Consider the following 26,032-nt stretch of genomic DNA (forward strand, 5'->3'; position numbering starts at 1 on the left):
GTAGTGAGATGTCCAGAGTGTTTCTGTAGGAAACACTACATTGACTACTGTATCAACCTCCTCAGTGACCCCCCTGCATTTTATCTCTGCCCTCTCCAGGCTAAGCTTCAGTCTCCTGTCCAGATCAATTTTTCTGAAAAAAAAAAAAATGTACAGTCCATATCACCCCACTCCTGAAAAAGCTCCAGTGGTTGCTTATCCACCTCCACATCAAACAGAAACTCCTTTCCCTCAGCTTTTAGGTACTCAATCAGCTCTCTCCCTCCTACCTAAATCCTACTAATCTACTACAATCCAACCTGCATGTTTCACTCCTCTAACGCCAACTCACTCTATATAGCTCAATTTCATCAATCCCACCATCTTGCCTAGTCTCTACTAGGTCTGGAACTCCCTTCCCTTTCCTATGTGACAGACTGCCACTCCCCCCACCTTCAAAACTCTCCTAAAATCACATTTTCTCCAAGAGGCCTTCCTCTATATTGGCCTTCCTTTCTGTGTTGAGTATCAACTTGATTGTGTATACTTTAAGCACTTTTATACTCACCCCAGCCCCCAAATATTTATATAAATGTTCTATATCTACTTTCCTTATCCTAAATCTAGTTAAGTGTCCATCACCCCTGTAGACTCTAATCTCTTGTGAGCAGGGCTCTTGTCTACTAACTCTGTTGTATTATATTTTCCCAAGCACTAAGCACAGTGTTCAGCAAAAAATAGATGTTTAATAAATGATACTGATTGATGGATTCAATTTTTATACTGGAAAAACCCCCACAAAAATCATAAAATGACTACAAATTAGGAATTTCATCAGGAAAACAGCACTAAAATATGACAGGAGTCAATAGAAAAAATGTTATTTACAAAATGGGAATTTCAACTGCTGGGTAGTTGGACTGAACCAAAACTAGGAGTGAAGAAGTAATTCAAGAGGTTTAAATGTTTAAGCAGGAGACGGAACTTGTGCTTGCAATTAACCAACCCATTAATGTAAAACATTTGGAGCTTAAAAAATTATATATTATGAATCTCTTGCTCCTTAGGGTTATTCTGGCTTTTTGCTGTCTTAAAATAGAAGTTATACAACAGGAAGACAAATCCAAAACCAAACTGCATAAGGAAGTTCTAAAAGGTTCCCTGCAATTCAACTTCAACTCAAGGTTCAAACTCCTATTCTTGCTATAAGATTTATACTTTGCAGGCTATCCAATAATGGTGATTTTGACCCAAGCAAGACAGTAAATTACAAATAGACAGCTCAAAATTAAAATCACAGGGATTGGCTTTTTCATTTACAAATGCCTAAACATATCTGCAATTAGGACACTAACTTTTTTTTTTGTCTTTTATAGATAGTATTTTAGTTATCTGAATTCTTTATTCTCCTGCACTGTTGTGTTTAGTCCTGTTTTAGCTCTACTGCGTTCTCTCCTGACGTCACGTTATAGGAGGAAAATAGAGAGACATATTCATGAAAATGCAATAAAATTATAAAATATTTGTCTGGAAAAAGAAAATATTTGGTTATTAATTTAATTACATGCAACTATATAAAGAGTTTCTAAAAAGGGGAATGGCTTTCAACCAGCTTCCATCTCTTCTGAAGGACATCAAGATGGAAAGAGCTTAAACAGCAGGAAGTGAGATTTGATCTGGCAAGAGGGGAAGATTTTTGACATTAAGACAAATGCAGAGATTCAATTTGCGTAAAGAGGGGCTAATATATGAAAATTAAGTGTGTGTGTGTCTGTGTCTCTATATGTGTGTGTGTTATCCTTAGTGCCATTTGTGCACTCATGAGATTAAACTGAAACATGCTTGCCCTCTCTTTCCATTTCTATTTAGGACTCTATGAAAATTTGCCTAAAATTCTAGCCATGTCTGTCGTTCATACAGTCTTCTTTGAAACTGTCTTCTGTATACTCTTTACTGTACAATGCCTCTCCTATTGGTCCTTGACTCTCAAATTTACAATCTCATGTAGAGGCAAGCCAGGGCCAGACACTGTTAGGAATCTAATGACTAAAGGGGAACATTTCTGTGAAATGCTGAGGGGTTTTCCAGGTTCAGCTGCCTTGGTGAAACAGTAAGTAGGGCTGGAGGTCCATCTCAAAGAATTATGGATTGACATGCAACAGCTTAAAGCATGGGCTTGGAAATCAGAGGATCTGGGTTCTAATCCTAGCTCTGCTAACTGCTTGCTGTGTGACCTTGGGCAAATCACTTAACCTCTTGCTTCAGTTTTCTCAGCAGTAAAATGGGGATTAATTATCCTTAATCAGTTCTAGCTGTAGAGCAGACTAAAACCCAAAGACACATCAGCATAGAAGAGGACAAGTCAAACTGTGAAATTGTCTACCACATAAACTGAATCCAAACACAAACCCATGTTGACAATTCAATCTTTACCTTTGGCCTGCACATAGAAGGACACTGGTTCTGTCCAAGATCCATTTCCAGAAAGAGAGGTGGCTTGAACACGGGCAGAATAGTTTCCAGGGGCTAATCGGGTAAGCCTGGCCCCTCCATATTTTCGATATTCTTGTCTGGAAATACATTCCCGCTGGTCCTGAAGGAAACAAAAATTAGAAGTTTTCGCTTCCTGGAAATATTTGTAATTCTCCAGCACACTGCTAGACCCCTTGCTTCTCACCTCACGGTTGTTTTGGCCCAACGGAGTGATACCCAGTAAACTTGGCTTTGGAAATAAGAACTGAAACTAAATCCCCAAAAATGAGGGGGACAAGGTCTCCCTCAGCACCCTAAACCATTAACAGAACAGAACCGCCCCGCCACCCTCTGAGGCAATTTCAAGGAAGCACTTTTTTTTTACTTAATGAAAGAATCAACATCTCAAATCAGAAGGAAAATTTACATAATCCCCTGCAACTTCAAGTTGTCTGTCTTTTTGCTTCCAGCCTAAATGATATTACTATTATGATCCCCCTTTATGGTATTAATTAGTATGAAGAGTGCTAAGAGAAATAGCATTAAATGAAGTAGTTGCCCATAAGTAATTATGTAAAGTTCCACAATATTTCCAAAACTTACAATACTGACCAAAACTATTATTACATTTTTTTGAAGTAATTAAAAACACAATGATGAGATAAAATGTAAATATAACTGTAAAGAATTATTTTGTGAACATGTATAAAATAGAATTATTTTGTGAACATGTATAAAAACCATGCTTATTTTTCAAAAAATTATCTTTACAATCTTATTCAGCAAAAAGGCATAATAAAGACCCATTATCTATGTTAAATAGATGTCAATGATAACTTGAAAAATGTTTTAATCATCATATTCAAGTCAGTCAAAATACTTTAAGGGTATGAGATGAGGGGTGCTTAAACCTATTTAAACTTCACAACTTTATCTTGAAGTGAGAAAGTGCAAATAAGAGAGAGATATAATTGCCGGGGGTGACAATACCAATGCAAAGGCAAAATAAGAAAATATATCTGGTTCACTCTCACCTCCATATGCTGTCCATATTTAATTTCATACATTAGAATAAGGCCATTAGGGTTTTCGGGTTCCATCCATTTCAGGTAAATGGTATTATCTTCCTTTCTGCCTTCCCATGTTACTGGCCCTGGAATGTTATCTGCTCCTTCTGCAAGACAGTACAAGAAGAAATAAAGAAAACTCAATTCCAGCTAGCCTAAACTGGGGTAAACAGTAGGCCAAGGTGGGAAGGTGAAATAAGGGAGAATCCCTAATAGTTTCTTCCAAAATCCCACAGAGTAATAATGGCTGATACTGCACTGGTATCCAGGGTTTCAGAAATGAGCCACTACTGATGTCATAGTTACCAAAAACCAACTAATGTAAAGTTCAGCTTGAAAATCTTGGTAGCTAAAGTTACTGCTTTTCCCACTGAATTATAGTCTCTGAGAGGAGCACAGTAAGTGAAAGCCATCAGACAGAACAGCTGCAGAAATGGTATAGAGCAACAGCGGGCTCTAAGAGCAAATTACAACAGGTACAAATTTTGCCCATGTACAGAGAAAGTGACATTCTTCTCACTGAAACTTGTTCCTCGAGATCTGACCACAGGCCAGTTATATACCCCAACCCAGTTTGGTGAACTTACTGTTTAGCAATGCAACAATCCTTGTCCCTTCACTTTCCTGTTGAGAATATCCCAAGCTTTGCAGTGTGACTCAGTGGGCAGAGAATGGGTCCATTTATTGCTATTTTGTACTATTCCAAGCACTTAGTATAGTGTTACGCAAACATCAAGCACTCAATAAATACGACTGGCTGATGACTTTACAGAAAGACTTTATAGGGGTAATTCTCATCATCATCAATGGTAATTATCAAGCATTTACTTCGCGCAGCTCACTGTACTATGCACTTGGGAGAGTAAAATGTAACTTGGTTTGTAGGCATATTCTCAGCCCACAATATACTTAACAGTCTAGAGGGCCTTGCAGATTGATGCTCTTGGCTTTTTCCAGTTCTGACTCCCAGTGACAGATTCCAAGAATCGGGTGTGGTGTTATTCTTTGGTGTTCAATAGTTAATCAGTTGGATCCTTTTTCAGTCAATCATATTTATTGAGTGCTTACTGTGTTCAGGGCATTATACTAAGTGCTTGAGAGAGCACAACACAACAGACAAATTCCCCTGCCCACAGTGAGGTTACAGTCTGGAGGGGAAGACGGACATTAATATAATAATTATAGATATGAACATAAGTGCTGTGGGGCTGGGATGGTGAATAAAGGGAGTAAGTCAGGGTGACATAGAAGGGAGTGAGAAATGAGGGCTTAGTCAGGGAAGGCCTCTTGGAGGGGATGTACCTTCAAGAAGGCTTTGAAGGTGGGGAGAGTAATTGTCTGTCCGATAAGAAAAGGGAGGGTGGTCCAGACCAGAGGCAGGATGTGAACAAAAGTTTGGTGACAAGATAGATGAAATCGAGGTACAGTGACTAGTAGTTGTGTAACTCAGATCTGGAAGAATTGAAAATTTTGCCTGCTACTTAGGAAGGGATGGTTGCAGTATACTGGATCCTGAAGCTGTTCCCCTGAAAAGCCTTATTAAGCCCTCTCACCCTCTAGACTGTAAGGTTGTTGAGGGCAGGGAACATGTCTACCAATTTGGTTGTATTGTTTTGTTTGTTTGTTTTATGGTACTTCTTATGGGCTTACTATGTGTTAAACACTGTGCTAAGCACTGAAATAGGTTCAGGTTAATAAGGTCGGAAACAATCTCTGTCCTGAAGGGGCTTCACAGTCTTAAGTAGGAGGGAGAACAGACTTTGAATCCCTATTTTACAATTAAGGAAACTGAGGCATAGAGAAGTTAAGTGACTTGCCTGAGGTCACAGAGCAAGCAACTGGCAGAGCCGGAATTAGAACCCAGGTCTTCTGATTTCTGGGCCTGTGCTCTTTCCACTAGGCCATGCTGTTTCTCAAGCATCTGTACAGTAGTACTTTCCTAAGCACAGTCCTCTGCACACAGTAAGTGCTCAATAAATATCACTGATTGACTGATTTGGGGATCAGTGTCTTGCAGTCGTTCATGAGACCTAAATCTCCAGTCATTTAGGGGATCCTTTTGGCAGAGTTAAATGGAATCCCAAAAGCTTACAAAAGGCATGACCTGCTGTTCATCTGTCTTAAAAAGGCAGAAACATTTCCTTGATATAAGCCGTTGGAGTCACAGGACAGAAGCAGAGAATAATAGCACCAGGATTGTACAGTACTAAGTGCTTGGGAGAGAATGATACAACTGAATTAGCAGAAACGTTCCCTGCTTATGAGGAGTTTACAGTCCAGAGGGGGAGACAGACATTAATATGAATATATAATTTATAATATATAATTTAAAGATATGTTCAAAAGTGCTGTGGGGTTGGGGGCAGGGTGAATATCAAATGTCCAGAAGTCACAGATCCAAATGCATAGATGACACAGAAAGGAGATTGAGCGATGGAAAAGAGAGAGGGCTTAATTGAGGAAAGGTCTCTTGGAGGAGATGTGATCTTAGTAATGCTTCGAAGGTGGAGAGAGTGGTGGTCTGGCATATATGGATGGGGAGGGGGTTCCAGGCTATGGGGGAGGACGTGTGAAAGGGGTCAACAGCTACAGCGATGAGACTGGGGCACAGTGAGTAAGTTGGCACTAAAGGAGCAGAGTGTGCACACTGGGCTGTAGAAGGAGATTAATGAGATGAGGTAGAATGGAGTGAGTTGCTTGAGTCCTTTAGAGCCTAGGGTAAGGAGTTTCTGTTTGATGTATTGGTGCATGGGCAGCCACTGGAGGATCTTGAGGAGTGGGGAGACATAAACTGAACGTTTTCACTGATAAATGATCTGTGCAGCAGAGTGACGTATGGATTGGAGTGGGGAGAGACAGGAAGCGGGAGATCAAAAAGGAGGCAGATGCAGCAGTCAAGGTGAGATATGGATAAGTATTTGATCAGCAGTAGCAGTATCTTTGGAGAGGAAAGGAGGGATTTTAGCAATGTTACGAAGGTAGAACTGACAGGATTTGGTGACAGAATGAATATGTGGATGGAATAAGAGAGATGGGACAAGGACAATACCTTGGTTACAAGCTTGTGAGACAGAGAGGATGGTGGTGCTATCTACAGTAATGGGAAAGACAAGGGGAGGACAGGGTTTGGATGGGGAGACAAATTCAATTTTGGACATATTTAATTTGAGGTTTTGGCAGGACATCCGAGTAGATATATCTTTAAGGCAGGAGGAAATGAGAGATTGCAGTAAAAGAGAGAGATCAGGGCTGGAGATGTAAATTTGGAAATCATCTACATAGAGATGGTAACTGAAGTCGTGGGCTCGAATGAGTTCTCCAAGGGAGTGGGTGTAGAGGGAGAATAAAAGGGGACCTGGAACTGAACCTTGAGGGACCCCCTACTGTCAGTGAGTGAGAGGCAGAGGAAGAGCCAGAAAAAGAGACTGAGAAGGAGCAGTCAGAGAGATACAAGGAGAACCAAGAGAGGACAGTGTCAGTGAATCCAAGTTTGGATAGTTTCGGTGTAAAAGGCAGTTGAGAGGTCTAGGAGGATGAGGATGGAGTACAGGTCATAAGAATTGGCAAGAAGAAGGTCATTGGTTACTTTAGAAAAGGCTGTTTTTGTGGAGTGAAGGGGGTAGAAGCCAGATTTGAGGGAATCTAAGAAAAAATTGAAGGAGAGGAAGTGGAGACATCAATTGTAAACAACTCTCTTAAGAAGTCTGGAGAGAAATGGTAGGAGGTAGATGGGGCGATAACTGGAGAGAGCCAGGGGGTCAAGGAGGAATAATTAAACCATCCAGAAGAGATGGCTGCTTATTCTTTCCTTAAGGAATGGAGTATCTTAATCTTCCTTGGCTGCCTATACAAGTATTCTCCCCCTTATTGTCTTATGTCCATCACTGCTTCAATTTAAGATTGTTTTGGGCTCCTTTGGCTCTCATTGGATACAGAGCACAACCTGTCAGTGTCATCTCGAAAAACAATAATCTCTCCTTGATGACACCACCACTTACCCTTCCAATAATAATACTAATACAACTGTTGCATATGTTAAGCTCTTGATATATGTCAAACACTGTACTAAGCAGCGTGGCTTAGTGGCAAGAGCATGGGCTTGGGAGTCAGAGGACATGGGTTCTAATCCCAGTTCCACCACTTATCTGTTGTGTGACCTTGGGCAAGCCACTTAACCTCTCTGTGCCTCAGTTACCTCATCTGTAAAATGGGAACTAAGACTATAAGCCCCACATGGGACAACCTGATTATCTTGTATCTACCCCTACGCTTAGAACAGTGCTTGACACATAGTAAGCACTTAAATACCATTATTATTATTCAAGTAGGTACAAGTTAATCAAGTTGGTCAGAATCCCTGACCCACACAGGGCTTCCAGTCCAAACAAGATAGAGACTTGGTAATTAATCCCCATTTTACAGATGGTGAAACTGAGGCAGAGAAGTTAAGTGACTTGCCCGAGGCCACTCAGCAGGAAAGTGGAAGAGCCAGGATTAGAATCCAGGTTTCCTGATTACCAGGCCCATGTTCTTTCCCCCAGGCCACCCCAATTTCTTTGCCCTGTCCTCATATGATTTAATCACTTTTGTCATTCTCTCCATGACCCTGTCCAATTGTCTGCCTCATTTAAAAGTGTGGTGAGCAAAAGTGAATATACTAAAAAGATTTGGTCATGAGGACAGATCGCTTCCTCAACCTCGCATGTCATATTTCTTAGCTATAAGGAAAGAGTGATGGGAAAATGAGTTTTGTTAATATCGTCCGATGCTTGCACGAGTAACAGTTGGAGAAACAAGTAAGATACATAAAGGAGAGCTAGATCAGGGAGACTGTTCATACCTGCAGGCATGGTTCTTGCAAAGACAAAGTTGGAAGCACTGCAGCCCAGACTTTCAGCTTCGTGGTTGCAGCTATGGATGTCGATGCGGTATAAAGTGAAAGGCCTCAGGTGGGAGATCAAAGTCCTCTCTCTATTGTCCACTTTGCTCTCATAGAACGGGTACTCTGACTCATTCTCCTCCGTGTCTGATACATTTGTGAAATGATCTACTGCTGTGGCGTTTCTGTTCCTACTGGGAAGAGTGGCGTTTGCAATCTGAAAGACGTCTCTCCGCTTCCGTTCTGGAGGTCTGCCGAAAAAAACAGAAGGCCAGTCTTAGACAACGACTTCTACTCCTTGGTTTATTTTTTTTCCCAGAAAAGATGTAGAAAATATAGTTTTGAAAGGACACGTGAAAAGAAGAAGCTGAAATGAAGGAAAACTTTTCCATTAGGACAAAGATGAAGAATGTTATTGCTGTGTCCATATCAACAGTATTAGTGGGTGTCTACTCTATCCAGAGCACAACACTAGGCGACACTAAGCACCGTAGGAACACAACATAGTAGGAAACGGTCAATCTCTGTTTCCAAGAAACTAATCGTCCCATGGTGAAGGTGGCAAACAATTTTCATCAGTGAATGAATCAATTGATCATATTTACTGAGTGCTTACTGTGTGCATGGCACAGTACTAAGAGCTTGGGAGAGTTGTTAGAAGTGCTCCCTGCCCACAGTGAGCTTACAGTCTAGAGGGGGAGACAAAAAACATGAATAAATAAATTGAAGTTATATACGTAAGTGCTGTGGGGCCGAGGGAGGAGTGAATAAAAAGCAGCAAATTCAAGTGCAAGGTCGAAATAGAAGTGAGTGGAAGAAGAGGAAATGAGGGCTCAAGTTGGTGAAGCCCCCTTGGAGGAGATGTACTTTTAATAGGATGAATACAACCCCTGCAAACCAACAGAACAATAAACAGATCTTTCTATTCTTAAACTTACAAATTGTGGACACAAATAATTTCACCGTTGTCCACCAACATACATTCTGCTGGCACTAAGACAACCAAACAACAGCTGAAGGTCAACTCTACTCCTAAAATCAGTGACCACTAGACATTTGATATTTGCTCCACCAAGGCACTTATGTATATATCTTCAAATTACAATCTGTAAATTATTTATTCATATCAATATCTGTCTCCCCCTCTAGACTGTAAGCTCGTTATGGGCAGGGAATGTGTATGTATGCTAATTGTTGTACTGTAATCTACCAAGAGCTTAGTACAGTGCTCTGCACGTAGTAAATGCTCAATAAATACTAATGATTGACTGAACAAATCAATACCCAATACATCAATTTTAACTTCATTTGAATTTGAGCACCATTGCCACCTGATTCAAGGCTTGAAAATTCCATCAGATGAGGAAATAAACAAGAGGAAACGCAGAAGTACCTTAGTAAGAGGAGATCAAGCCCCCAAATGGAGTAGGTTTGAAATAAGACAGAAGTCAAATCCTTAGGCAACAATCAAATTATTTGCAACTGGGTTATAGACAGTCAATATCTGATCCAATTATAAAGGCCAACTACAAAACTAGAAAACATCCTCCTGGATTTTTGTCAAAAACAGGTGAGGGAAAAGAAAAAAAATCCCCCAAATAAAAAGCACATCCAACTACAACAGGATAAGCTGCTAAGTTAAGAGTGGACATTAAAAGGCTGAAAGATGGAACCAACTCATCATCGCTTTTTTTGGGGTTTGTAAAAGTTTACCTTTGGCTCCAAAATATTGGAAAAAAAGGGGGCTGGGGAGAGGAAGGATGAAAATGACCTAAAACAAATAAAACACACACAACAAGTTAGGGTGAAATAGACCTTTTTATTTCCACAGAAGGGGAGAGGGTTGCAGGGGGAAGAGACAGACACAAAGAGAGAAAGAGAGAGGTTAATCAAAAGGGAAGTAAAAAAAAAACCGAGGGGCTGTTTCAAAAATCAATTATTTCTATTGGGTGGTTTCTGGCAGTGTTGGAACAACCAATGAGGGTTGAGAGGTGGAAGGAAATTGTACCTGGGAAACAAAGTTAACAGCCAAAGAAAATGGGGCAACACATGAAATCCATCAACTTTCCGGGCAGGGAAAGCAGGAGAGGAAATAAAAAGCAGCCGACCAAGGAAAGAGAATTTTAAAATGAGAGAGGAGGAGGAAATCCCTGGAGAGTTATTTATTTATTTGTCCAACTGACAATAAGCCTGCGTCTCGTCGAGGCTCATCTGGCCGTTTGGAAAAAAAGGGGGGAATGGGAAAGAGGAGAGGATGATTCACCATTCTGCTGTCCATACAGATTCAGCAGCAGAAAGTGTTTTCGTTCCCTGCCTTTGTGCAGTGAAATACTAGGCCCCCTCAGAAATCACAAATAGGCCAGGGCAGAATGATGTCACAATACAGATGTGCTCACTTCTACTGGGTGTGGGGGAAGGCATGGTCAAAGTTTTATGTACTTCATTCTCTTTCCATTTTTTTCTAAAACCCACCAAAAAAAAGAACTCCAGTGGCAAAACAGAAACATAATATATTACTAATGAGGCTTGTGTTGGAAAACGAAATGATTTCCCACCTAACTCTCTTCAGAAAAACAACACAAAAAATGGATAATTATCTACAAGTTACAAACTGCTTAGATTTATCCCATGGAGAAATCTCACTAGGATATAAACTCACATTTATTTGACACTCCCAGAATTCTTAAAGTCACTTAGCAGTTCAATTGTTTTTAAGTCTGCTCTCTTTGTGTACTATGTATCTGCTACTCTTGATAAAACATCAAGAGGGAAAACATTTATTGTGAAAGGAAGCAGAATGGAGAAAAACTGTACAACTTTCATATTATTTTTAACAAGCTTGTCATGCTCTATTTCCAAATGGTGCTACCTATAGTAAAAATTTTTGCTAATCTTCCATTTTCCCTGTGGGAAATGGTTTATTTCACAAAATTTGGGAACATTTCTGAAGGCAAAGTTAAATGTTTAAAAAGGCCAACATCCTACTCCAGAAGGTGTAAGTCGGAAAACAGAAAGTTTCCTTTTATGATTCAATTCCATTTGGTCATTAGGCCCACACCTTACTTCCACAATGCTACAAGTTGTATACTCTTTAGATTATAAAACACAAATTAGAGATGGACTTTTTTTTTCCTCCTTTTGCATTCCCATTTCTACGACAGAGTACAACACTGCACCAGGTCTCCTTCCTCTCCACAATCATGGCAAGAAAGTTTCATATTCCACAAGGGTGGAGGGTAAGCAGAGCCTGATTTTCCAGATTTGTGCATGTTGTAATGATTGGGGCAGGTTTTCCTCAAGGACTGTTTCTTGGAACAGTGAGACTCCCAGGACCTACCTCTTCTGAGTACTGCTTAGATGACCTATTTATTACTCTCAGCATTTATATTCTTGCTACACTCATCATCTTCCCCCTATCAGATAGTCAGTCCAATGTTGAGCTGGGGTCCTCATCTTAGATTTGATCTGTTTGCATTTACTGGGCTCTTACAAAAGTGCTTTGCAAAAAATAAGCACTTGACACATTTATATAATATGTAATGATATAATTTGCTAATTCCTTGCCAAATATAATTCGATTTGTGACAAAGATTATAGACCCTAGCACACATTTATTAGCTTACTCCACTCCCAGGCAATGAAGGAGTCAGGCTTTTCACTGAGTGAGCTTGGGTCTAGTTAGCCTTAAGGAGAAAGAAACTGTATAACATTAGGGAGCCCACCAATATGGCTGGAAATTGCCATGACTGACATCTCTGACATTACTGACAATAGCTATGGCAAACTGACACGTGTGTGTGTGTGCGCGCGCACCACAGAAACTGCACAAAGGGGCACTTATACAAATCCCATCTAAAACCTAAAATCTCTATGATATAAAAAAAATTAAGGTAGTTATTAAGGGCTTACTATGTGACAGGCACTGTACTAAGTGCTAGGGTGGATAAAAGCAAATTGGGTTGGACACAGTCCCTGTAACACGTGGGGCGCAGTCTCAATCCCCATTTACAGATGAGGTAACTGAGGCCCAGAGAAGTGAGGTGACTTGCCCAAGATCACAGAGCAGATAAGTGGTGCAGCCAGGATTAGAAACCATGACCGTCTGATTCCCAGGGCCATGCTCTCTCCACTATACCATGGTGCTTCTCTATAACTAATTCATTCAATCATATTTATTGAGCGCTGCACTGTACTAAGCATTTGGAAAGTACAATTCAGCAATAAAGACAATCCCTGCCCATACCGGCTTAATGGGAGAGTGGCTTTCTAAAAAGCCCAGTGTTAAGGAAAACTCATTTTGCAGAAGCACTCGTTCTAAAGATGCACCTGTGCACTCCTGTAAATACACAGAGCAGTTTCTTTGACTCGCATAACTAAAACATATATGCTGAAAAACTTGTATTTTGGCAGAACTGAGTGAATACTGGCCCGTGGCCTCCATATTGGCTTTTTATTTTCCTCTGGGCTGGCCCACAGCCACAGATAGAAGACAGTGGAATGGGAAAGAGGTAGGGTGGGAAGGGACTGTCTGTTTTGAATTTCGAATTAAAGACTCCAAGCAACTGTGGATATAATTAGAAGCCTTACACACCACTAGTCTCAGGGCTACGGTGTGCTTGGAGGTTGTTACATACACTCCCAGTTGAGGAAGATGCCATCAAGGGCAGAAGCAACTGGTTCGAAGTTTTCTTGGTACACCAGATTATATCACTTGGCAAGATGTAACGTACCCGACATAAAGATGTCAACAGGTTGAGAAAAAGCAGTGAGTTTGTAGACATCTTGACATTTCTCCAGGTTCTAAGACTCCCAATATGGATCAAATCAATCAGTCCATCATATCTATTGAACATTTACAGTGCACAGGGCACTGTACTAGGTACTTGGGAGAGTACAACACATCAATATGTCATATTCCCTGCCCACTGTGACTTAGAGTCCAGAGGGGGAGACAGACATTAACATAAATAAATAAATTACGGATATGTATATAAGTACTGTGGGGCTGGGGATGGTCATTAAAGGGAGAAAGTCAGGGCAATACTGAAAGGAGTGGGAAAAGAGGAAATGAGGGCTTAATCGGGGAAGACCTCTTACCTTCAAGAAGGCTTTGAAGGTGGGGAGAGTAATTGTCTGTCGGATATGAAAAGGGAAGACGTTCCAGGACAGAGGCAGAACATGGGTGGAGAGGTTGGCTCAGCAGTGCAACAGACGAGATCGTGCAACAGACAGTGGGGTGGTATTAGAGGAGAGAAGATAGAAGGCTAGATAGTAGTAGAAGAGTAGCAAGATGAGGTGTGTGGGGGACACATGAGGTGACTGAGTGCTTTAAAGCCGATGAATGAGGAGCTTCAGTTTGAGTGGAGTGGATGGACATGTGTTTGATGCTTGAGTTTCTTGAGGAGAGGGGAAACAGGCACTGAACATTTTTGTAGAAAAGTGATCTGGGCATCAGAGAGAAGCATGGAGAGGGAAGAGACAGGACACTGGGAGGTCAGGAAGGAGGCTGATACAGTAATCAAAGCTGGATAGGATAAAATGTTTGCATTAACATAGTAGGAGCTTGGATGGAGAGGAAAGGATGGATTTTAATGAGGTCTTGAAGTTTGAACTGACAGGATACTGATAGACTGAAAATGTGGGTTGAATGAGAGAGAAGAAGCAAGGATAATGGCACGGTTATGAGCTTGTGAGATATGAAGGATGGTAGTGCTGCCTACAATGATGGTAAAGTTAGCGGGAGGACAGGGTTTGGGTGGGAAGATAAGGAATTTTGTTTTGGTCTTCTTAAGTCTGAGGTGATGGCAGGACATCCACTTTGATAAATCTTGAAAGCAGGAGGGAAGGTGAGATTGCGGGGAAGGAGAGAGATCAGGGCTGGAGATGTAGATTTGGGAATCAACTAAATAGAGATAGTTATTGAAGCCATGGGGGCGAGTGAGTTCTCCAAGGGAGTGTTTGTAGACGAAAAATAGAAGACGACCCAGAACTGAAACTTGAGGGACACCCACAGTTAGGGGTCGGAAGCAGAGAAGCCCACAAAAGGGACTAAAAATGAGCAGCCAGAGAGATAGGAGGAGAGCCAGGAGAGGACAATGTCAGTAAAGCTGAGGTTGAATAACCTTTTCAGGAGAAAGGGGTGGTTCACAGTGTCGAAAGCGATGAAAGGTTAAGGAAGATTAGGATGGAGTAGAGGCTGTTGGATTTGGCAAGAAAGAGATCATTTGTGACCTTTTAGAGGGTGGTTTCTGTGGAGCGAAGGGGATGGAAGCCAGACTGGAGGGGGTCAAGGAGAGAACTGGAGAAGAAATTGAGACAGTAGCTGTAGACAATTCACTCAAGGAGTCTGGAGAGGAATGGTAGGAGGCAGATGGATTGATAATTGGAGGGAGCCATGGGTTGGTGACTGATTACTTTCTCAAGTACCATACTCCACCTACAATATTCCTTCCCTTTTTTTCAAATTTACCAGGAATTTAGACTCTGATTAGAAGCACAATGTACTCCTACAACAATGGAATCTCAAAGAGAAAGAATGATATTGTTTGTACAGTGTGCCTTTACTAGGCCCTGATTGCACACTGGCCCCATAATCCAATTATTGTAAGTAAAAACAGCTTACCAGCAACCACATTAAATTGGCGGCTCAAGAATCAAAGCCAAGGATGAGTTCAATACTATCTGCTCTATCGTACCTCACAAAATGTTTCGTAAGATCTAATTCTTTTCAGAAGAGTTTGAACAGTTTTCAGAATCCTAAAATATTGGAGTTAGGCAAGAGAAGAGCACCAGGAGGAGTATCAAACACTTGGGAGTTACAATTTTGCCTCTTTAAAGATTGTAAAGAGATTTGGCCTTAAGAGTGAATAAAGTCTCTAGTTCTTGGTTTTCCTAAATCAGATCAAGATCCGCTACCATATCTACAAACATTGGCAAGGGCGCTTCCCAGAAAGAAAAATAAAATGAAGCATTTAAACCTCTTTTCTTTTTCTTCTTACACAGATATCAGGTCTTCCTTCTCCTTTAAGGCTTTAAAAGGAGAAACGGCCACTGAAAAAGCCCTATCCAGAACTACTACTATTAATATTATTACTATTATTATTTAATGGTATTGGCTTAGGGCCTACTTCATGCCAGGCAATACACTGAGCACTGGGATAGATACAAGCTAATCAGGTTGGACACAGTCCATGTCCCACATGGGACTTAAGGTATTAATCCCTATTTTACAGATGAGGTAACTGAGGCACGGAGAAGCTAAGTGACTTGCCCAAGGTCACACAGTAGACAAGTGGTAGAGCCGGGATTAGAACCCAGGCCCTTCTGACTCCCAGGTCCAAGCTCCATCCTCTAGGCCACACTGCTTCTCTGATTAAATAAGATAGTAAGTGACACCTACTATCACTGAGTTGTTGAGAAGCAGCACGGCTTAGTGGAAAGAGCACGGACTTGGGAGTCAGAGGTAATGGGTTCTAATCCTGAATCCATCACTTGTCAGCTGTGTGACTTTGGGCAAGTAACATCTCTGTGCCTCAGTTACCTCATCTGCAAAATAGGCATAAAAACTGTGAGCCCCACATGGGACAACCTCATTATCTTGTATCTACCCCAGTGCTTAGAATAGTGCTTGGCACATAGTAAGCACTTAACAAATACCATTGTCATTATTATCTACACATCTGCCACAGTGGAAGGTCCATAAAAGAGCACTAATGAGAGCTTATCATCTGCCAGTGTGCCCAGGGGTTATTACTCTGGGTGGCACTGGGAGATTCTTTGGAATAGTTGCTGTATATTAGGATCCCTGAGTAGATCTCCAGATTTCCCCACTCAGGCTGTGTTTCACTGCCTTGCAGGAAACACTGACCCACCACCCTGGGTCACTATGAATGATCTCTCTGGTGGGTAGAGTAGAATAATGGTAGTTGTTTTTATTTGGAAAGCTGGTCCTCTACTACAGTTCCCAAATTAACTGCCAGAGCTTCCTTTTAGCATCGAGCAAAATTTGGCAATCCCGTCTGCATGGCCCCATTACTTCACATTCCCTGTAACCACTATTGTTTTCCCTTCAGCATCCCAAAAATCTCAGTTGTATTTCTCTTTATATAGCCCCCGGCTTTCGAGGGTAATCAGTGAATCTAAGTGAAATTTTCAGTTACCTTACCTCGGTACAAAGATGGAGTTGTGGAGGAAGTTCTCAAAGACTTTCCGGTATTCAGCCTCCTCCTTTTCTGCTTGTTTCTCAGCTTCAGTTTTAGGACAAGCACAACAAGGCCCTTTCTCTCCTCCACAGACTTCAGTTTTGGGGTTTTCGGTAACTTCTTCAACATCAATGGTGCCATCAGCGTACTTTCGCATAGGAATTTTGTCTTTTACAGAAAAGGAAAGTTTAAAAAAAGAAGAAAAATGGAATGGATGGATAAGGCAACTAGTGACATACTGGATGTAGTGAAATAAATGTCCTAAGCTTTGTTCAAGAACTTGGCATGTTTCTGTTGACAAAAGGCCCAAGTAATTATTTGATACCTGTGGTATCAGGATCCTGGCATTTTCAAACAATAGCAATTAACTGGTACGTGTCTCAACAACTTTACTATGAGCTGTCATAAGCATCCTTACCTTTGGAGCAGTAATTGTGTCGGTAAAGGTAACTATCCTGAGGCTGTCGCTGCCATCTTACTATGTAGTAGGACAGGTTACCATTTGGAAGAGAAGGAGGATTCCATTTCACAATGAGCTGAGAGGATGAGTTGGATGCTGAAATAACATCCAGGGGTATAGAGGGCACTAAAAATGAAAAGGGAAAAAATACACTTGTATGGACTGAAATGTGACGGAATAAAGTTGTAAATGAATCTAATTAACACAAACCTTGCTTTAGACAGCTATCTTCCCATGCAGAATACAAATGTCAAAAAAAACTAACAAGTTCTTATAATTAATATTTTGAAAAAACAATTTCATTCTAAAGAGTGGTGCCAAAATTAAAATCAATTAGTTTTCTTATACCAAAATATGTCCACCTGAATTATAAGGTAGAGAAAAACCTGGTTTGCATGTTCTACCATTATGTATGTAGGTTTCTGTTTACTATAAAGCTTCTTTTTAAATGGTTACTTTGGGAACAAGAGATAAATCATTAGGATGCTTATGTCACAATCCCTTATTTCATTTAAAAACTCCAATGAACACATTTTGCATGGATTTGGGAGTTTCTCTGTAAATCAGAAAAGTTCACATATTCATAATCACAATTAATAGTTCTACAGATATAAAAAATTTAGAAGTATAAGCAACGTGTTTCATTCTCAATTACCTCATGTACAAGTGAAATACAGCTATCTCCCAGTTGATTGTCCATGTTAAGAAGGGAAAAAACATTGAAATCTGTGGATAATCCAAATGTCTCTCAAGGCCAAAAATCAGGCTTATATTTTCATTACCATATATATCCCCTGCTTACCCTCTGGGGCAGACAACAGGAAGCAAGGAGTTAGGAAGCCGTGTGACCTAATGGATAGAGTACAGGCCTGGGAGTCAGAAGGACCTGGGTTCTAATCCTGACTCTGCCACTTATCTGCTGTATGACCTTGGACAAGTCACTTCATTTTTCTGTGCTTAAATTATCTCATCTGTAAAGTGGGGATTAAGACTGTGAGCCTCATATGTGACATGGACTGTGTCCAATCTGATTAACTTGGATCCAGCCCAGTGCTTAGTACAGTGCCTGTGACATAGTAAGTGCTTAACAAATAACATTTTATAAAAAAGGAGATGAAGCAAAGAGCATGGGCAACCCACAAATTGGATAATCAGGGCCTGAATTATAGCCTGAATCAGTGTCCAAGTTGACTGTAGCAACTCATGGATTTGAGAAAAGAATGTCTCCAAAAAGACATAATGAATTAGAAGGAAATCCAAGGTGATGTAGTACAGTTTTTTATATATCTGTTTTCACCTTATTTTCCTTCTAGCCCAAATCCCAGATTACCTGCACAGAAACAGAAAGATGCATGACTTTTAAAACAAAGGACACTATTTTGATTTTAGCTAAGAAAAGTGTTTCCTATTTGGAAACTTCTTCCTAATGCAACAGCCTTGCTTATCCATGATCCAGAGGCAAAGTTTTAACTCAATCCATTTAAAAAATAGATAGAAATGACCAGTTCCAGAATACTTTTTAAAGAAACATGAGCTTCTGTACACCTTCTGTACACAGGCATTACAACTTTGGAAAAGGATATCACTAATACTAGAATTTTCAAAAGTAATCAGGACAAGTTGATTACCAGCCACATTAAGTTTCCAAAATCAAGTACTTCAAAACAAATAAGTTAACCATATAGATTTCAAATACTGGGTACGAAAAAGAAGATACTTAAGTCAAGCAAACAGCCAGGTGGCATGGTCTAGTAGGAAGACCCCGGGGCTGGGAGTCAGAAAACTTAGGTTCTTACCCGGACTCCACCACTTGCCTGCTGTGTGACCTTGGGCAAAATAACTTCTCTGTGCCTCAATTTCCTCATCTGTACTATGGGGATAAAATACCTGCTCTCCCTCTCCCTTAGCCTGAGAGCTCAATGGGAAACAGGGACTGTGTCCTACCTGATTAACTTGTATCTATCCTGTGCTTAGTATAGTGCTTGGCACACAGTAAGTGCTTAACAAATTCCATATTCATTACTATTATTATTACTACTCCCTAATATTTTGAAATGATAAATGGCCAAAGGCTTTCAAGTCCTTTTAAGATGTGCGTCCCTTTCACTGGAAGACTTGACTAATAGTCCATCTTTTCAGGGAGGGCTCTGTAGGAGACGGAAAGTCCTGTGAGAGTGAAGAACCTGGGTTGTAATCTCAACTCTGTTATTTGCTGTGTGACCTTGGGCAAGTCACTTAACTTCTCTGTGCCTCAGTTACCTCATCTGTAAAATGAGGATTAAGACCGTGAACCCCATGTGGGACATGGACTGTGTCCAAACTGATTACTTTGTATCTACGCCGGCATTTAGAACAGTGCCTTGCACACAGTAGGCACTCAACAAACACCATAAAAAATGAGTATCCCAAATGACTGCTAAGGTAATCAGTGAATTGTGTGAGCTTCCTGTGAGCAGGTAATGTGACTGCCACCTCTGTACTACAGTCTCTCAAGAGCTTAGTACAGTGCTCTGCACATAGTAAGTTCTCAATAAATACCATTGATTGATTTTGTGGGCTGGTGAAATTGTGACCAAATTCTCTAATCCCGAGCCATATCAGAGACAGGGACCCAAATTTGTAAAGCCGACAGTGGGAACCCCGGCACTCACAGAATGCACTCCTCTTGGGCAAAAAATAATGACTTTCTGCTTCTGTCATACTTTTCCAAGCCCCTTAGTACAGTGCCTTAAACTCTGTAGGGGAGCAATAAATACCATTACTATTATCTCCACAACTACTAATACCTCCTCATCTGCCAAGCTAAGTTTGGCTGTCACCCCACCTTCTGACATCATTTTTGGGTCTGAGCATCTCTTCCCTGGTTTATCCGATCACGAGAACCACTCTGGGTCTCAACTACGTGAAAAATTTCCTAGCAATTCTCAGGTTTTCATTTATTTAATCATATTCACTGAGCGCTTACTCTGTGCAGAGCACTGTACTAAGCACTTGGGAGAGTATATTATAATAATAAACAGACACCAGGCATATTTCCTGACCACAAAGAGCTTACAGATAGAGGGGGAGACAGACACTAATATAAATAATTTTTCAGATAGGTACATAAGTGCTGTGGGGCTGGAGGGGGAGATGAATAAAGGGAGCAAGTCAGGGTGATGCAGAAGGGAATAGAAGAAGAGGAAATGAGGGCTTAGTCAGGGAAGGCCTCTTCAAAAAGCCTTTGAAGGGGAGAAGAGCAACTATCTGTCAGATTTGAGGAGGGAGGGCATTTCAGGCCAGAAGGTGGATGTGGGCAAGGGGTCAACTTCCTACGTCCTCTTCTACCAGAGGAAGCAGGCCACTCTAGGGAGGCAAAGATAGTGGTGTGGGACTCCTAGGAGCACCTTAGATTCGGATGCGGAATTGGAAGCCGCATCTATCCCACAGTTTCCACTAGACTCCAAATGCGGTTCAGCCATTTCCCTCTCTCATCTAATCTAATATCCAATTTCATCATTCACCCATTGCTTTACAGTGAATACGCAAGTACGAGAAATGCGAGTTGATCGGACCACAATTTCGCTGTACATTCTAATAATTATTCTTTTTCAATGGGTCTATATACCTGAGGCATTGGTACGGATATAGACAATTTCACTTTTTGCTCCACGGATGTGGTCATTCTCTGCCATTGTGAGGGTAACTGCTTTGACATAAATTGCATACTGTGTCCAAGGTTTCAGTCCCTGGAGGAGAATTCCAGGCTTGAGTTCCTTATTGGGGGGAAGGTCCACATCCACCATATTCCAGCTGTTAGAGCCACATGCATCTTGACCATCATACTCAGTGACATTTTTGAAAGGTCTGGAAAAAAAAAAAAAAAGGAGATCATTATTCTCCTCTGAAAACAAAGTTCCCAATAATTTTACAGGGAACTACCACACCATATTTTCTAGAATGATAATGGCACAAAATATTAGAGGTTATTCGGACAAACTCAGGGCCTCCGCCGCCGCCTCAGAGACATTTGGTCATGAGCTCTGGGAATCTCCCAGCCGCTAGCCGCTTGACTTTGAGTTTGATCGGGTCGACCCCCGACCCTGGTCATTGCCCACTTATTAACACTATTGTATTGTATCATACTGTATCATATTGCTATATTACCGATTTCGCTTGTTATTGTTTATTGTTGTCAGTGCTGCCACCCACCTCTCTGGCCTCACCATGTCCCTCCAGCCCCCCTCCTCCCTCCCGTCCCTTCCTATCCTCCCCTTCCCCTTCCCCTCTCTCGCTCAGCTCTTTCCCACTCTCTCCTCTGCCTCCTCCTCCCCTCCTCTCCCCCGCCCTAGAACCCCGCTTTACCAGAGCTACCCCTCTTCCCCTTCCCCCTACTCTCCCCCCCACCAAACCCCCTCCTCACCCCCTTCCCCCCCCCTTCCCCACCCATGCCCCATCCCAGTCCTCCTGTCCCACCACCACCCCTCATCCCCCTCTCCCCGTCCAGGGCCCCGCCATCTCCTTCCCATCCAAACCCTCCCCTCCCCCCACTCCCTCTCTTCTCCCCCCCTTGCACCCACAGCTACTTTCAAGTGTGGCCTCTGGAACCCCCGCTCCATTACAAGTAAACTACCTTTCATCCATGACCTTTTTCTTTCCCGCTCTCTCCTCCTCGCCCTTTCGGAAACGTGGCTCACTCCTGAAGACACGGTCTCCGCCGCTGCTCTCTCCAGCAGAGGTCTCTCCTTCTCCCACTCCCCCAGACTCACCGGAAAGGGAGGAGGCGTCGGCTTCCTCCTCTCACCCCATTGCCGCTTCCGCACTATCCCTTCTCCCCCTTCCCTCTCCTTCCCCTCCTTCGAAGCCCATATCATTCGCCTCTACCACCCCCTCCAGATACTTGTTGCTGTCATCTACCACCCTCCTGATCCCACCTCCGACTTCTTCAACCACCTAGACCCCTTCCTCACCTTCCTTCTCTCCTTCTCTTTACCCACTCTGATTCTCGGAGACTTCAACATCCACATGGATGTACCCGATGACTCCTCTGCCTGCTATCCCTCCTCGACTCTGCCGACCTCCTGCTCCACGATATTACTCCCAATTACCGACTCGGTCACACCCTCGATCTCGTCATCTCCTACCGCTGCACTATCTCCTCCCTCACCAACTCTGAAATCCCTCCTTCTAACCATAACCTTCTCACCTGCCTCATCTCTCACACTCCCTCCCCCTGCAAATCTTTGCTACTCCCCCCCAGAGACCTCCGCTCTCTTGATCCCATCCGTCTTTCCAAAAGCATCTCTCCCCACCTTGCTGCCCTATCCTCACTTCCCACTCTCGATGATCAGGTCTCCGTTCTCAACTCCACCCTCTCTACTCATCTCAACTCTCTCGCACCCCTTTCCCTCCGCCGCTCTCGCTCCACTAACCCACAGCCCTGGATCACCTCCTCTGTCCGCCTCCTACGCTCCTATGCTTGAGCTGCTGAGAGCTGCTGGTGGAAGTCCAAGCACTAAGCTGACCTCATACATTTCAAATTTATCCTTTGCTGCCTTAACTCTGCCCTCTCCTCCGCCAGGCAAAACCTCTTCTCCTCCCTCATTGACATCCATGCCCGTCACCCCCGCCAATTGTTCCAGACCTTTAACTCTCTCCTTAGGCCCCCTGTTCCTTCCCCTCCCCCATCACTCACCCCCAATGATCTGGCCACCTACTTCATCACAAAAATCATCACAATCAGGTCTGAACTCCCCAAAGTCACCCCTCCTCCCCTCCCCTCCCCTCCACCACACCAACCTTCTCCCCTACTTTCCCATCCTTCCCTACAGTATCCTCAAAGGAGATCTCCTCCCTCCTCGCAAGTGCCACCCCCTCCACCTGCACCTCGGACCCCATTCCCGCTCACCTTACAAAAACCATCGCCCACCAACGCCCCTGCCCTCCTCCCTTCCTTAACTTTTATTTTTAACCACTCAATCTCCAATGGCTCCTTCCCCTCTGCCTTCAAACATGCCCACGTCTCCCCCATCCTTAAAAAAAACCCGCTCTCAACCCCACTTCCCCTTCCAGTTATTGCCCTATCTTCCTACTACCCTTCCTTTCCAAAATCCTAGAATGAGTCATCTACACTCGCTGCTTAGAATTCCTTAACTCCCATTCTCTCCTGGACCCCCTCCAATCTGGCTTCCATCCCCTCCACTCTACCGAGACTGCTCTCTCTAAGGTCACTCATGACCTCCTTCTTGCCAAAGCCAATGGCTCCTACTCCATTCTAATCCTCCTTGACCTCTCAGTTGCCTTTGACACTGTCGACCATCCCCTCCTCCTCCACATCTTATCTCGCCTTGGCTTCACGGACTCCGTCCGCTCCTGGTTCTCCTCTTATCTCTCTGGCCGGTCATTCTTGGTCTCCTTCGCAGGCAATGCCTCACCCTCCCATCCTGTAACTGTTGGAGTTCCTCAAGGGTTAGTTCTTGGCCCTCTTCTGTTCTCCATTTACACTCACTCCCTTGGTGAACTTATTCACTCTCACATCTTTGACTACCATCTCTACACAGATGACATGCAGGTCTACATCTCTGCCCCTGTCCTCTCCCCCTCCCTTAAGGCTCTCATCTCCTCCTGCCTCCGGGATGTCTCCACCTGGATGTCTGCCCGCCACCTAAAACTCAACATGAGCAAGACTGAGCTCCTCATCTTCCCTCCCAAGCCCGGTCCCCTCCCAGACTTCCCTATCACCGTGGATGGTATGACCATCCTTTCCGTCTCTCAGGCCCGCAACCTCGGTGTCATCTTTGACTCGTCTCTCTCGTTCACCCCACACATCCGATCTGCCGACCAAGATCTGCCGGTCTCACCTTTACAATATCGCCAAGATCCGCCCTTTCCTCTCCACCCAAACGGCTACCTTACTGCTACAGGCTCTTGTTACATCCCGGCTAGACTACTGTGTCAGCCTTCTCTCTGATCTCCCTTCCTCCTCTCTCGCCCCTCTCCAGTCTATTCTTCACTCCGCTGCCCGGCTCCTCTTCCTGCAGAAACTATCTGGGCATGTCACTCCCCTTCTTAAACACCTCCAGTGGTTGCCTATCAACCTCCACTCCAAACAAAAACTCCTCACTCTAGGCTTCGAGGCTCTCCATCACCTTGCCCCTTCCTACCTCTCCTCCCTTCTCTCTTTCTACTGCCCACCCGGCACGCTCCGCTCCTCTGCCGCCCACCTCCTCACTGTCCCTCAGTCTCGCCTATCCCGCCGTTGACCCCTGGGCCACGTCTTCCCACGGTCCTGGAATGCCCTCTCTCCTCACCTCTGACAATGTAATTCTCTTCCCCTCTTCAAATCCCTACTTAAAGCTCACCTCCTCCAAGAGGCATTCCCAGATTGAGCTCCCCCCTTTTTCCCTCTGCTCCCTCTACCCCCCCTTCACCTCTCCACAGCTAAACCCTTTTCTCCCCACTTTCCCTCTCCTGTCCCACCCCCTCAGCACTGTACTCGTCTGCTCAACTGTATATATCTTTATCACCCTATTTATTTTGTTTATTTTGTTTAATGAGATGTACATCACCCTGATTCTATTTAGTTGCCATTGTTTTTATGAGATGTTCTTTCCCTTGACTCTATTTATTGCCATTGTTCTTATCTGCCTGTCTCCCCCGATTAGACTTTAAGCCCGTCAAACGGCAGGGACTGTCTCTATCTGTTGCCGACTTGTACATTCCAAGTGCTTAGTACAGTGCTCTGCACATAGTAAGCGCTCAATAAATACTATTGAATCAATGATTTTTAAATGAGTACAACATAGAACACCACATAGTAGATTCAAGCTAGGTGGTTCAGTGGAAAGAGCACAGGATCAAGGAATCAGGAGACCTGGGTTCTAATCCTGCCTCTGCCATTGACCTGCTGTGAGACCTTGGGTGAGTCATGTTACATCTCTTGACCTCAGGTTCCCTCATTTGTAAAATGGAGATGAGACACCTGATCTCCCTCAATCTGATATTACTGGATACGGACTGTGTCTGATTGATTCTCTTGTATTTATCTCAAGGCTTGGAACCCAGTAAATGTTTAATGAATATTAAGCATTTAATGAATATCACAATTATTACTAGGGAAATGAACTTTCCTATTTAAAGAGGAGATTTAGTGTCCATAAATCCCAGGACAATCAAAAGTCAAAGGAGTACAAACATTTCTAATTATTTCCTCTCCCCATGAAAATCCATTTCCAGCATTCAGAAGTCATTTTCTGCTAGAAGATGATTTGACTAGAAGAACACCTGATGCTAGTACTCAGTCAACCATATTTATTGAGCACTTGCTGGGTGCACAACACTGTACCATGCATTTAGGAGAGTATAATTTAACAGAATTTAACACATTCCCTGCCCACAATGAGTTTACCTTCTAGAGGAGAACAAAGACCTTCATCTAAATAAATTATGGATATGTTGCATATGTGCTGTGGGGCTGAGGGAGAGGTCAATAGTGGGTGCAAACCTAAATGCAAGGTTGACACCTTGGGAGGGAGTGGCAGAAGAGGAAATGAGGGCTTAATTAGGGCAGGCCTCTGGAAGAGGTGTGCTTTTATTAACATTTTGAAGGTGGGGAGAGTGATTCTCCGTCAGATATGAGGAGGGAAGCAGTTCCAATCCATAGGCAGGACATGGGTGAGAGGCTGGCATCAAAATAGGTGAGACCGAGGTATAGCGAGTAGGTCAGCATTAGAAGACTGAAGTATGAAGGCTGGGTTATAGTAGGAAATTAGGGAGGTATGGTAGGATGGTGCAAGATGATTGAATGCTTTGAAGTCTATCGTAAACAGTTTCTGTTTGATGCAGAAGTGAATGGACAACTACTGGAGGTTCTTGAGGAGTGTGGAAACATGGACTAAATGATTTTGTATGAAAGGATCAAGGCAACTTTGGGGATAAGTTCTTAAAGAAGCCAACAATCTTGATTCCATTGGAAAAATATAAAACATCACTTTCA

General features: G+C 42.9%; 1 protein-coding gene across 1 annotated transcript in view; it reads right to left on the reverse strand.

Annotated features, from left to right (window-relative positions):
* Nucleotides 1–26,032, reverse strand: part of IGF1R (insulin like growth factor 1 receptor) — a 322,256-nt gene that overhangs the window by 33,532 nt on the left and 262,692 nt on the right. Inside the window, exons 8-13 of the mRNA XM_029066648.2 lie at nt 20,666–20,904; nt 17,017–17,184; nt 16,562–16,766; nt 8,359–8,648; nt 3,486–3,625; nt 2,413–2,572 (exon numbers count right to left, since the gene is read on the reverse strand). Coding sequence (XP_028922481.1) covers nt 2,413–2,572; nt 3,486–3,625; nt 8,359–8,648; nt 16,562–16,766; nt 17,017–17,184; nt 20,666–20,904 — 1,202 coding nt within the window. The remainder of the gene's footprint in view (nt 1–2,412; nt 2,573–3,485; nt 3,626–8,358; nt 8,649–16,561; nt 16,767–17,016; nt 17,185–20,665; nt 20,905–26,032) is intronic.

The sequence above is a fragment of the Ornithorhynchus anatinus genome, chromosome 5 (genome assembly GCF_004115215.2).
Source record: "Ornithorhynchus anatinus isolate Pmale09 chromosome 5, mOrnAna1.pri.v4, whole genome shotgun sequence".
Lineage (NCBI taxonomy): Eukaryota > Metazoa > Chordata > Mammalia > Monotremata > Ornithorhynchidae > Ornithorhynchus > Ornithorhynchus anatinus.